This window comes from Panthera onca, chromosome A3, assembly GCF_046562875.1.
Source record: "Panthera onca isolate mPanOnc1 chromosome A3, mPanOnc1 haplotype 2, whole genome shotgun sequence".
Taxonomy (NCBI): Eukaryota; Metazoa; Chordata; class Mammalia; order Carnivora; family Felidae; genus Panthera; species Panthera onca.
The window spans coordinates 37,866,426-37,879,226 of record NC_138341.1 but is presented as its reverse complement, the minus strand read 5'-3'; the positions used below and the strand labels follow the sequence as shown (position 1 = coordinate 37,879,226).

The window sequence follows — 12,801 nt, the reverse complement described above, 5'->3', positions numbered from 1 at the left end:
TTTGGAAAGTAAGCTAAGACAAAGAAGAAAATCAGTTCACATACAGAAATCAGTATCTCTGGGTGCTGGGGGTTAACATCAACATGCATGATGCTTGAAACCAAGCCAAAGGATTTCACACTTCCTGCCCAGGACCAGACATAGTCTCATAATGTGGTGACCCTCCCAGGAGAAGCACCTGTGTATTGGAGTAGACTTCAACTTGGTTGGAGTAGAAAATAGGGAGATTCCTGACTGACAAGGGTGAAAAGAACATGTAAAATTAGATGGTAGCCAAAGAGTACAGCAGGGTAAAGTGAGGGCAGGATCTGTTCTCTGAATACAGCCCTGAACACCACCAACAAGCTCTCTGCCCTCCTGAAGAGACAGAAAATAAACAGCTTAATTTAGGATGATGCGATTGAGAGAGACTGGGCTGACTTCTTTAGATAGAAGAGAAGGGTTAGGGAGGTACTTTTCAACAATGACGTCTGGTCTAGGAAAAGGATAGTGACAAAAAGAAGAAGGATGACCCTTCTAAGCAAAAAGAAAACTGAGTACAAAGACCCCAAGCTGGTGAATGAGGAAGTCACGGTCCCTCCCATGCAGTTCGTAGTCTAGACCAGACAATAGATGATGGGTCTTAAGACAGTGTGTGGAATGCTGACCACATTTGATTATACAAGAGGAATCTGTGGAGAGCGATAGGTCACTCACTCATTGCTGGAGTGTTCCTTGAGCACCTACCATGTGCTGGGCATTGGGAGATACAGTGGTGACCACACAGTCACAAGTCTACCTTAATGGAGCTTTTTCTCTGATGTATCTATGGAAAGTGCTAGAATAATAAAATCATAGCATTGAGGTCCTGGGAATAAGTTGACTTTAGAAAAGGTAAGTTCCCTGTTCATTCGTGATTGGGAGGAAGGCTGAGATCAGAAGAATGCCAGGAGCATAAGGGAAGCACATGCCAAACATCTCAGCTTCTGTCATTAAGTAGGTGGTTCGCATGTAGGTGAAGCGGGGCAGTTGGAGCTGAAACAAGCACTATGAATTGTGCTCTGGAGTCAAGGAAACAAGAAGGTTAATTAGTTATTGACATTTGGGAAAAACAAAACCATAAGGTCAGAAAACAGATCGGTGATTACCAGGAGCTGGGCATGAAGAGCAGGGTTGACTACCAAGGAGCATGAGGACATTTTTGAAGGTATTATATCTTCATTGTTGCTATGTTTACATGACCATATGCATTTGTCAGAACTCGCAGAACTGTACATTTAAAAAGGTGAATTTTACTGTATGTTACTGAACACTTGTGTGTTCTAGACATTGCGCTAGGCACTGGGACATCCAAGGTTTCTGCCTTCATGGAACTTGCATTCTAGTGGAGAAGACAGAAAATCAACACATTGATGAAACAGACAGAGTAATTACAGATAATTACCTCTTCAAAAAGGTGTCATTTGAGCAGAGGACTGAATAAAAATGATACTACAAGACCTTGAGGCAGGCATGAGCATGGGTCAGGTAACTGAAGGGTTACCAGAGCTCCTGGAGGGGAAGAGTAAGAGGGAAAGTGGTATGACATGAGTTCGGAGAGGCACGGAAAGCATGTTTAATTTTATTCCAAGAGGCATAGGAAGTTCCTGGCTGTGACTCAGTCTGCTTCACACTTTCAAGATCACTCTGGCTACTGTGCACACAATGTATTTGATAAGGGCCGGAGTGGAAGCAAGGACATGAGTTAAGAAGGAGGCTGCTATAGCCTTTCAGGCAAAAGGTTAAAGTGATATGAACTAGGATGATAGTAGTAGAGCTAGAAGCCTGTACCATGATGTGTCAGGTGTGGGGAAGAAAGGACCACTCAAAGACCACTCCTAGTTTTAGGTCCTAGCAGCTGGGCAGATTGGGGCACTGTTTATCAATGTAGAAAAGACTGTTCAGGAATAGGTTTGGAGATGACAATCAAGAGCTTTGTTTTGGACAGCATTAAATTTGAAATGCGTGCCAGACCTCAAATACAAAATAGCAACTAGGCACTGGGTTTTACAAAGCTTGGGGCTCTTTGTAAACCTCTGGGCTGAAATGTACATCTGTGAGTTATAAACATGTAGTAATGTAAAGAAGCTGAAGAGCCTAGTTTAAGTCTAAGGTCTTGGTGCCTCCCCCAACAGCAGTCTGTTGGCTGCTTAGAAGCGGGAGCAGAGAAGAGAGTGAAGGAGAGCAAGGATTCAGACATGGCACCATCGGAGACTAGCTACTTAAGAGTCCTGAAATTAGTGATCTTGTTTAGGAACAAAGGGGGTCATGTGCGGTGATCTTGTTTAGGAACAAAGGGGGCTAAGGAACTGGGCAAAGTGGGTCACTCTGGCCAAGACCCTACTGAGGGCAGAGTGCAGGTTTGGTGGGTCAGGTTGAGTGGCTGATAGAGAGCTTATGGTAAGAGAAATGGAGTGCTGAGTTCATCATCTCAGAGCTAGAGGGATGTCTTAGTGCCAGAGGTAATATACAGGAGAAATGAAAATTTCTAGAGAAAACTAATGAAAATGAAAAAAAAGAAAAAGAATGAAGAATAATCATGAAGTTGAGGAATTTGAAGACTGAGATACTAGCCACCAGTAATCCTAGTAATCCCTCTGCAGTCTGCCTTCTGAAGGGTAGGAGCAACCAATGCTGCCATTACCCCTTTGGAAATTGTTTTTAATTCCATTCTCCTAACTCTGTATGTTGTTGAAGGTATGTAGTGGTACTCCATTCATGCATACCTTATACTCTGGAAGTGTGACTATATACAAAAAGAAACCTAAAGCATTTTCCCACTCCACTCCACCCCACCCCTTTAATTTTATGACAGGAAACAACTGGAAGAATGGCAGAAATCTAAGGGGAAAATCTATAAACGGCCTCCTATGGAACTTAAAACAAAAAGAAAAATAATAGAGGAAATGAATATTTCGTTCTGGAAGAGTATGGAAAAAGAAGATGAAGAAAAGAAAGCACAACTTGAACTGTCCAATAAAATTAACAACACTCTGACAGAATGTCTGCAGTTCATTGAAAGGGTGAGTATAAGTAAGCTCCCAAAGCTTGGCCCGCAGTCTTAGAGTTTTTAAACATTTTTCTTAAATACGGTGTAAGAGAGATAACCTCCGTCTAAGTAGAAATTCAGCTGCTCTTTTTATATAGAAGAAGAATAGCACTAATAATAATGGCATGCATTTAAACAATAGCTCTTGTATGCCGGGCACTGTTCTAACACTTTACTTATATTATCTCATACAATTATCATAATAACTATTACCATGCCCACTTTACAAATGAAACTGAGGCACAAAGAAGTTGGAAAACGAACCCAAGCAGTCTGCCTCTGGAGGGATCCAAAGGAGTTTTGCCTTTTTTCGCCATCAAGGTCAAAAAAGTAAATATTTGACATTTGGATATGAAGCTGAAGTCAAAGTCAAGGTCATGTGTAAAATTAGATTATCCTAAAGACTGGGTGGCTGTAAATGGCATTGAAATTATATCTTGGATTCTGCGATAAGGATAAAGGAGATGGTAAGCAAAGGGTATGATCCTCAGGAGATGCCTTGAAGGAAAATTATATTAATAAAAAATAATTGGATAGACGTCTACACTAAGGTCCTTGCCTGAAGCAAACCCAATTCTGTGCTTTGGCTGGTGGTGTTGGACAGAAACATAAAAAGGAAACCTTCAGTTTAGGTCCACTCCAGGCAATTTTCTCACAAAATTCACTTAAACGTTAATTATTTCTCCTTTATGGAATTAAAGTTCCATTCTTTTGTTGTTGTTGCTCTTTCTTGTATTTTCATTGTATTAAAGAAAATGCATGAATACATTCTTATTATTAAAAACATTACGGGACGCCTGGGTGGCTCAGTCAGTTAAACGCCTGACTTTGGCTCAGGTCATGATCTCATGGTTTGTGAGTTCAAGCCCCGCATCTGGCTCTGTGCTGACAGCTCGGAGCCTGGAGCCTGCTATGAATTTTGTGTCTCCCTCCCTCTCTGTTCCTCCCCCTCTCACACTCTGTGTGTGTCTCTCTCTCAAAAATAATTAAACATGTCTTAAAAAATTAAATTAAATTAAAAAATAAAAACCTTTCAAACACTGTAGAAAATGACCAGTGTTCCCCACTGACCATGCCCGCACACACACGCACAGGGACACACACACAGTTAGGCATCCCAGGCTTCTCCCAAAAGATGCCCACTATTGCCAGTTATCCATCCAGACAGCTTTTATGTATGTACATACCATGTAGATACATAGAGAAATGAAGTATATAGTTTTGTGAGTTGCAATTATTTTATTCCAGAATTTTATGTATGTTCTTTGGTTGTCTTTTCTTGTGTTTCCCTAATATTAGTATCATGTTGGCTTTGCCAAATAGTTGGGTATTTTCCTTTTTTCCTGTACTCTAAAAATAGTTTATACAACATGAGAGTTACTTTTTTCTTTGAAGGTGTGGTAAGGACTTGCCCATAAGGTTATCTGGACTATGGGATAATTTTGGGTATATCTTTTCCATTTTTTCTGTAATCATTGATCTATTTAGGTTTTGTATTTCTCGAGCTAATTCTAGTAATTTAATGCCTTTTATTTAAAGATTTCTTTATTGGGGCGCCTAGGTGGCGCAGTCGGTTAAGTGTCCGACTTCAGCCAGGTCACGATCTTGCGGTCCGTGAGTTCGAGCCCCGCGTCAGGCTCTGGGCTGATGGCTCGGGGCCTGGAGCCTGTTTCCGATTCTGTGTCTCCCTCTCTCTCTGCCCCTCCCCCATTCGTGCTCTGTCTCTCTCTGTCCCACAAGTAAATAAAAAACGTTGGAAAAAAATTTAAAAAAAAAAAAAAAAAAGATTTCTTTATTAATCTTTTTAAAAGGCCATCTTGGGGTTTTATTGATTTTTTTTTTCTCTTGCATCAATGTCTGCATCTATTTTTATGTGTACTGGTTTTTATTAGCCTTTTTAGTTGAAAGCTGAAATCATTTATGTCAGTCTTTCTTATTTTCTTAAAAATACATTTAATGCTATAAATTTGGGGCACCTGGGTGGCTCAGTCAGTTAAGCATCAGACTTTGCCTCAGGTCATGATCTCGTAGTCCATGAATTCGAGCCCCAAATTGGGCTCTGTGCTGACAGCTCAGAGCCTGGAGCCTACTTCAGATTCTGTGTCTCCATCTGACCCTCTCTCTGCCCCTCCCCCACTCACATTCTATCTCTCTCTCTCAAAAATAAACATATAAAAAAAAATTTTTTTTTTAAGCTATAAATTTGCCTCTGAATTTAGCTTTGGTCATATCCTTTATGTTTGACTAGGTCATGTTCTGTATTAGAGTCAAGTCAGAAAAACAGAAACTGCACCAGGTATCTTAATAGAAAGAATGTAATATAAAGGTTGGTTTCACAGTGTCTTATGTGAGTTCCCTCAAAGCAAATCTAAGAGGAGAATTTGTGTGAAAGTAATTTATTAGGAAGAGGATCCCAGGGAAAACTGGGAGGGGAGTGAGGATGTGGGGCCAGGAAGGGCAGGAGGCCAATTAGGATGTGGTATCAAGCAAAATCCAATGACTGTAACTGGCAAAATGCCACAGGGGAGCTCTGGAGACTATGGACCAGACCTCTCAGAGTCATCCTGATCAGGGGCAAAGAAGCTATAGTAGTAATACCTCCATGGTCATTGACTAATGGGGGGAGCAGGCGGGGAAGGGGTGGACAAAAATTCCCAGGCACTTTGACTCTCTGGACACATACAAAGAGGAGCAGATGCTGGCTGTTGGACTTGAAAGCACTTTCTGAGCCTGTGTGCACAAAAATGGTAAAGGGACCATCAGGAGAGGTATGGGTACTACACACAGGGCTGACTACAAAAGAGAACCTGAGATAACAGTGGCAATAACTTCAGGAAGCAGCTAGCACCCACTGGGTCTAGGGGAACAAAGAGAGGTTGAGGGTGTCCGAACCTAGAAGTTAGGAGAGACAAACTCCAACTCTCAAGGAGGGCATACTACCCAGCAGATGTTGGGACCACAGGAACTGGAGGAGGCGCCCAGCAGGGCTGGATCTCAGACCCTGAGGAAAGGATGCTACCCAATTGGTGCTCTTGCCTCTGAAAGAGCACAGTGAGGCAGGATCTGTAAATGCCAGAAAAAAATGGTTGAGGCTAGAACCAACTATTGCTGCCAGAGTGAAGGACCATTGCTGGAGTGACGAAAGCAAATGGGAAAGAGGAAGTCCCTCTCTTCTCCATCCCCACCATCTCCCTCTAGCCCCACATACTGGCAGAGCCCAGCATAGAGCTGCTGTGAAAACAGTGATTTACAGAATTCCAGCCCCAGTGTCACAGCAGAGGATACAAGGTGGGTTTGGAGCTAGGAGACCATAGCTTAATAATTGACATAAGTTCTCATTGTTGTTCATTTCTAAATAGTTTGAGGTTTCCATTTTGAGTTGTTTAACCCAAAAGTTATCTTAGAAGAACATCTTTTAACTTCCAGATAGAGTTTTGTTTTGTTTTGTTTTGTTTTTTCCTGTCTTTCTTCCAGCTTTTAATTATACTGCATTGTGAATGTAGCCTGTATGTGTTCTGCTTGATAGACTATGTTGAAATTAATGTCTAATCAGTCCTGGTGAACGTTCTATCTCTTAGATGGATATTGGAATTCCTGAGTAATAGATGTATCCTCCAGAACTCTTTTAAATTTTCTTTCGTACTCTTCATTTCTTTGTTCTGTCTTAATCGATTCTGGGAGAATTCCACAGCCAAATTTTCAGCTGATTGATTTCCTCGTCAACTCCTTTGAGGTTTATGCCTCTTTCGTGTAGTGTTGGTTTTCTCAAACACTGATGATTCTTGATTGTGAGGTTACCTTTGGGTCTCCCCCATCGCAGGAGGAGTAGGAGGTTCTGCTTGGCTGAGTGTGCCAAGACATGGTAGCTCCCCATATTCCTTCTGCTCTGGGTACAGGCCAGAAGGACACCAAATCAGTGAGGCAATTTTAAATTTACTTTTTGTGAGGGGCACCTGGGTGGCTCAGTCAGTTTAGCGTTCAACTTCAGCTCAGGTCATGATCTTGTACTCCGTGAGTTCGAGCCCCATGTTGGGCTCTGTGCTGACAGCTCAGAGCCTAGAGCCTGCTTCAGATTCTGTGTCTCCCTCTCTCTCTCTCTCTCTCTCTCTCTCTCTGCCTCTCTCCCACTTGTGCTCTGTCTCTCTCTCTCAAAAATAAATAAACATTAAAATTTTTTTTTAATATAAATAAATAGGGGCACCTGGGTGGCTTAGTCGGTTGAGCGTCCAACTTCGGCTCAGGTCATGGTCTCACGGTTTGTAAGTTCGAGTCCCGCGTTGGGCTCTGTGCTGACAGCTCAGAGCCTGGAGCCTGCTTCAGATTCTGTGTCCCCCTCTCTCTCCACCCCACCCCTGCTTGTGCTGTCTCTCTCTGCTTTCAAAAATGATTAAACATTTTAAAAAAATATTTTAATATAAATAAATAAATAAAGTTACTTTTTGTGAGATTTAGCCCTTTTTATATACACCTGCATGGGTCCTCAACACACACACATATATACACCCCTATGACCCTTGCTTACCTGTGTCATTCTTCATAGTTCCATTAGAGATATATGGAAATTATTATGCATATATGAGAAGTATATGAATGTTGATTACTCTAGGGTTTGGTTTGGTTTTGGGTTTGGTTTTGCATAAAAAGGTAAAGATATTCCTTACCTTCAGCTATGATAAACATTTTCCTATTTGGTCTCATGTAACTCTTAAAATTTAATGACTAGTGTCAAAATGCATTGAAATATACTGTTTAAATGGATGCCTCTTATTATATGTAAATTGTACCTCAGTAAAATTAAAATTTTTTTTAAATTAAGAAAAAATGATCAGACTGATTCCTGCCAAACTTCTCTGATAAATATTAGATGTGAGAATAACAGCAAGATGGTAATAATTACCTCTGGCTTTTTTTTTTTACAGGGTATACTTTCTAATGAAGTATTTACCATATTGTCCAGTATTCCTGAGGCCAAAAAATTTGCTAAATTCTGGATTTGCAAAGCAAAGTTATTGGCCAGTAAAGGTACCTTTGATGTCATTGGGCTGTATGAAGAGGCCATTCGAAATGGGGCAACAGTGAGTATCTGTCTCGGGTGGGTGATTTCCTGAAAATTCTCTCGTGTGAGTTCTTTGTTGCTTGCAATATGGCAGTTATACAACGCCATGTGAAACTTCTAATTCACATCATAAAGCTATGCACAGAATATGAAACACAGCATGTCCTTTATGTACATTTAATTAAAATTTTATTTGGTAGAAAATAGTGTTACATGTAAACCAACAGAATCACTGTTCTTGTCAAGTGATTGTGTCTCACTTTACACTCACTGTAGAAATATGCACTTATGGAAAGTTATAACATCGATATGCAGTACTTACAAAGTCACACCTCACCATGAAGAACCAAAAAATACCTTAAGCCCACTACATCAATATTCACATGGCAACAATTCAGAGCCAGTGCCTGAAAAATAAATTTAATTCTAAAACCTAGTAAAACCATCATTTCTCTATAACTTTTTTTTTTTAATTTTTTTAACGTTTATTTATTTTTGAGACAGAGAGAGACAGAGCATGAACAGGGGAGGGGCAGAGAGAGAGGGAGACACAGAATCTGAAACGGGCTCCAGGCTCTGAGCTGTCAGCACAGAGCCCGATGTGGGGCTCAAACCCACGGACCGTGAGATCATGACCTGAGCCGAAGTCGGACGCTTAACCGACTGAGCCACCCAGGCGCCCCTCTATAACTTTTTTTTAACAAAGACTGCATCCAGCAGTTTTATAACTCTTTTCACTTAAATGTCACTTACCAGCGTCATTTTATATTTCTCCGTACCTCTTCCCGTGAGAGTTCAAAGTCAGAGTTGTACATGCACATAAATAGTCGAAAGAGTTCAATAAGGTTCTTTCCCTGAGGACTCTGTGCCCCTCCTCTCCCATTTCCCACCTCCTGGAGCAAACTGGTTATTTTCATATTTACCTTGAATAGTTTCACATAGTGTGCTTGTTTTTCTGTTTCTTGATTTTTCAGTTTTAGACATGACTTGTAGACTTCCAGCTGTGCAGGATGAGGATTTCACCCCCTTTCTCACACACGCCTGCATGGATCCCCAAGAGACACATGCCTGCAGACTTTTGCCATCCTCCATATTTCCATTAGAGTCCTATGGAAATCCTGGTTACTAGTGTTATGAATAATCCTGTGTTTACACTGTTATGAATATATAAGAAATACATGACTGCTCTGAGCCATGTGGTGTATACTATGATTATTTTGCCTTTCATGCACAACTTTCTACTTTTCCTGAAGTTAATTATTTTTTTTAATGTTTATTTTTGAGAGAGAGAGAGAGAGACAGAGTATGAGTGGGAGAGGGGCAGGGAGAGAGAGAGGGAGACACAGAATCTGAAACAGGCTCCAGACTCTGAGCTGTCAGCACAGAGCCCGACACGGGGCTTGAACTCACAAACTGCAAATTCATGACCTGAGCCGAAGACAGACACTCAACCAACTAAGCCACCCAGGCGCTCATGGCCGTGAGATCGAGCCCTGAGTTAGGCTCTGCACTGAGCGTGGAGCTTGCTTAAGATTCTCTCTGTCCCTCTCTCTTTCTCTCTCTCTCTCTCTCTGTCCCTCCCCTGCTCACGCTTTTTTTTCCCTCTCTCTCAAATAAATAAATAAACATTTTTTAAAAAGTTCTGAAAACATGGATGAGCTTTTACCATAGGGTGATCTGGCTGAGCAGATTGGTTGAAGAACCCTCAATATGAGTGTCTTCAGGTCTTTCCTCTAAAATTGGTCATATTCTTGGGCACCTGGGTGGCTCAGTCAGTTAAGCATCTGACTCTTGATTTCAGCTCAAGTCATGATCTCAGGGTCATGAAATCGAGCCCCTCATCAGGCTCCACACTGGGCGTGGAGCCTACTTAAGATTCTCTCTCTTTCCCTTTCTCTCTTAAAAAATAGATGGATGGATAGATGATAGATAGATAGATAGATAGATAGATAGATAAAACTGATCATATTCTCTAAAGAAGGATCTTCCAATCTCTTCCTGGGAGCTGGAAACCAGGCTACCAGTGTTGTGAGGGAGAAGAGATCTGGGAGTCTCAACCTTCAGCATGGAAACTTTCATTTATCCCTTTTTTTCAGTCTCAGACATGCATGATATTCCCCAGAGACTTGGAAAATATATCCCCAGTTTTCTGTTAGGATAAAGAGTTGGAGGTCTGACTGCTGGACAGATGCTCAAGAGTCCTCTTGATTTGGACCTGACCATTCATTCCTGAGCCTTTAAAGGCCCTGGGGTTGAATCATGTTGTTTCTCAGCTACATTGCCAGTTTAGGATCTGGCTCTTCCAAGTTGGTTAAGTTGGTCATCTCTTCCTTCTACTTTCTAGCTTCCAAATCTTGTTGCCATTTCTATTCTTTGCCGTCATTGCCTCCTTTAATCCCATTACCATTCAGGGATTAGAAATATATATATATATTCAGGGATACCTGGGTGACTCAGTCCCTTAAGTGTCGACTTTGGCTCAGGTCATGATCTCACAGTTTGTGAGTTGGAACCACTCGTCAGGCTCTCTGCTGTCAGCACAGAGCCTGCTTTGGATGCTCTGTCCCCCTCTGCCCCTCCCCGCCTCTCTCTCTCACATGCAGACTCTCTCTCTCTCAAAAATAAATAAACATTTAAGAAATAAATGTACATTCAGTCTATCATTTTTAACTAGAAGCCTGTAAAAATGTAAAATACGATTGATAAATTTTTTATATAATTCAGACGTTTTGCAATATGTTCTGTACATTTATTCCCATTCCCTTAAGCTTAAAGCACATTAGACTTTATGAAAATTGTATAAATAGCTTTGCTTTTATGCTCTATTGTTAGTTGATATCTATTATTTATTTGATACAGAATCCCAGATCAGAAAGACCAACGTCCAAATAGAATATTCCTATGAGAAACTACAGTTCATTTATGATGTTATGGCTCATGGCATGGTTTACATACTTTGAAAAAGGAAGGCTATCTCAGATAATGTTACCAGAAAATTACTTTTCTGTAATGGTTTTTCCTAATGTTGTGGGTTTTTTTCCTAATGTTATGTTTTTTATGCTATGTTTAATATTATGTTTTATATGTTATATTTAATGTTATGGTTTTTATGTTATGTTACTAAATAAGAGAAGAAAGAAAGGAAATGCTGGAGAAAATTTCCCAAAATGCTAACTAACGGCTATATTTGGGTGATGGGATTATGGGTGATTTCTCTTTTTAAGTTTGACTATTGTTCAATTTTTCTGTAATGAGGTATATGCCTTTTATGATTAAAAACAAAAATTCAGTTAAGAGAACACTAAAAACGCATGCTGCATTTTCTGTATAGCTAACTTTACATCTTTGGGCCAGAATCTTTATGTGGGAACACATCTTTAGTGGGATTATGTGAGACAATAAGAAAATTAATTAATTTAGAGAAATGTCATTATAGACAACTTTCCATAAGCACATCTCTTCTTTAAAGTCAAGCATGCTAGCATTTAACCAACATTTTCTTTGTTCCTTCATTTTTCACCTAAAGTTATAAATCTGAAATTTTTTAAATATTATTTATTGTTCGACAAGAGATTAAAAAAGGAAACATTTTTATTATAAAAATAAGTTCATTTGATGTTAAGCAAAGTTGCTTGGATCATTTTCCCCATGCAAGTTTTTAATACTGTTTATGTATTTTCTTCCTTCCAGCCAATACAAGAGTTGCGTGAAGTTGTTCTTAATATTTTGCAAGACACAAACAGAACCACAGAAGGTATTGGCATTTTTTGCATTTAAATGCACTCCCTCCAGCCACTCACGTAAAAGTCATTGAGGAACACGTAGAGAAAAAAGAAATGAATTAAAAGTCCTCTGAAATGCCTGTCACTTCTTGGTTTCCATGGCCTAGTTTTTTCAGCCATCATCATCGGCTGATCTATTTCTATTATTACAAGTAAATGTACTGCTCAACACCAAACAAAGGTTGTTTTCACAAGAGCAGCCTAGAGGAGGGTGTCTTGCTTCCCTGGATTTCTAGGTGGGAGGAGACGAGCGGCTCTTTCTCAGACAAGACCGAGGCAAAAGGGAGAGATGCCTCGGAGTGAGTTCCATGTTCCGTCATAACAACCCCCCAGCACTTACACACCCAAATTCACATTATCACCTTTAACAATGGCCAGAGCAGGCATCTTTTCACTTAGTTAACCATTGGTCAGAACATTTAGAGAACTCTTCTATGAAAAACACTGTGCCAAATACAGTGACTGGCCCACTATAATTGCTTACGTTTGTTATATGAGTAGCAAGAAAAAACAAGCTACCTTGAGAAAATAAAATAGATTATTTTTATGATCTTGGAAGGTGACCAAATATTTTCCTTTAAGACAGATTGAACTTTGAGAAACAATCAAGTCATGTGGAATGATAGCTAACTAACCCATTACTTTGGGGATTAAGGTCTGAGTAATAGTATCTCATCCCAGGGTAGGAGGGGATGTTAATCCTAGTGAGTCAAGAAAATTGACCCAAGATATGGTATAAGGGTAAAAGGCCAATGATTATCCCTAAGGAACTTCTCTCAAGAGAGAATAAGAGACCGGGGGGGGGGGGGGGGGGGGGCGGGGGGGGGCGGCGGTATGTGTTCAGAATGTTGAAAAGGTATCAAGGATCCATCTCAAGTGGCAAGAAGGGCCAAAGA

At 40.4% G+C, this 12,801-nt stretch overlaps 1 protein-coding gene across 2 annotated transcripts in view; it reads left to right on the top strand.

The window, feature by feature from the left end:
- The window catches only part of CKAP2L (cytoskeleton associated protein 2 like), a 29,797-nt gene that overhangs the window by 13,966 nt on the left and 3,030 nt on the right, over positions 1-12,801 (top strand). For both annotated transcript variants that reach the window (XM_078444699.2, XM_078444698.2), the window contains exons 5-7: positions 2,834-3,041; positions 7,987-8,142; positions 11,814-11,877. In XM_078444699.2, coding sequence (XP_078300825.2) covers positions 2,834-3,041; positions 7,987-8,142; positions 11,814-11,877 — 428 coding nt within the window. The remainder of the gene's footprint in view (positions 1-2,833; positions 3,042-7,986; positions 8,143-11,813; positions 11,878-12,801) is intronic.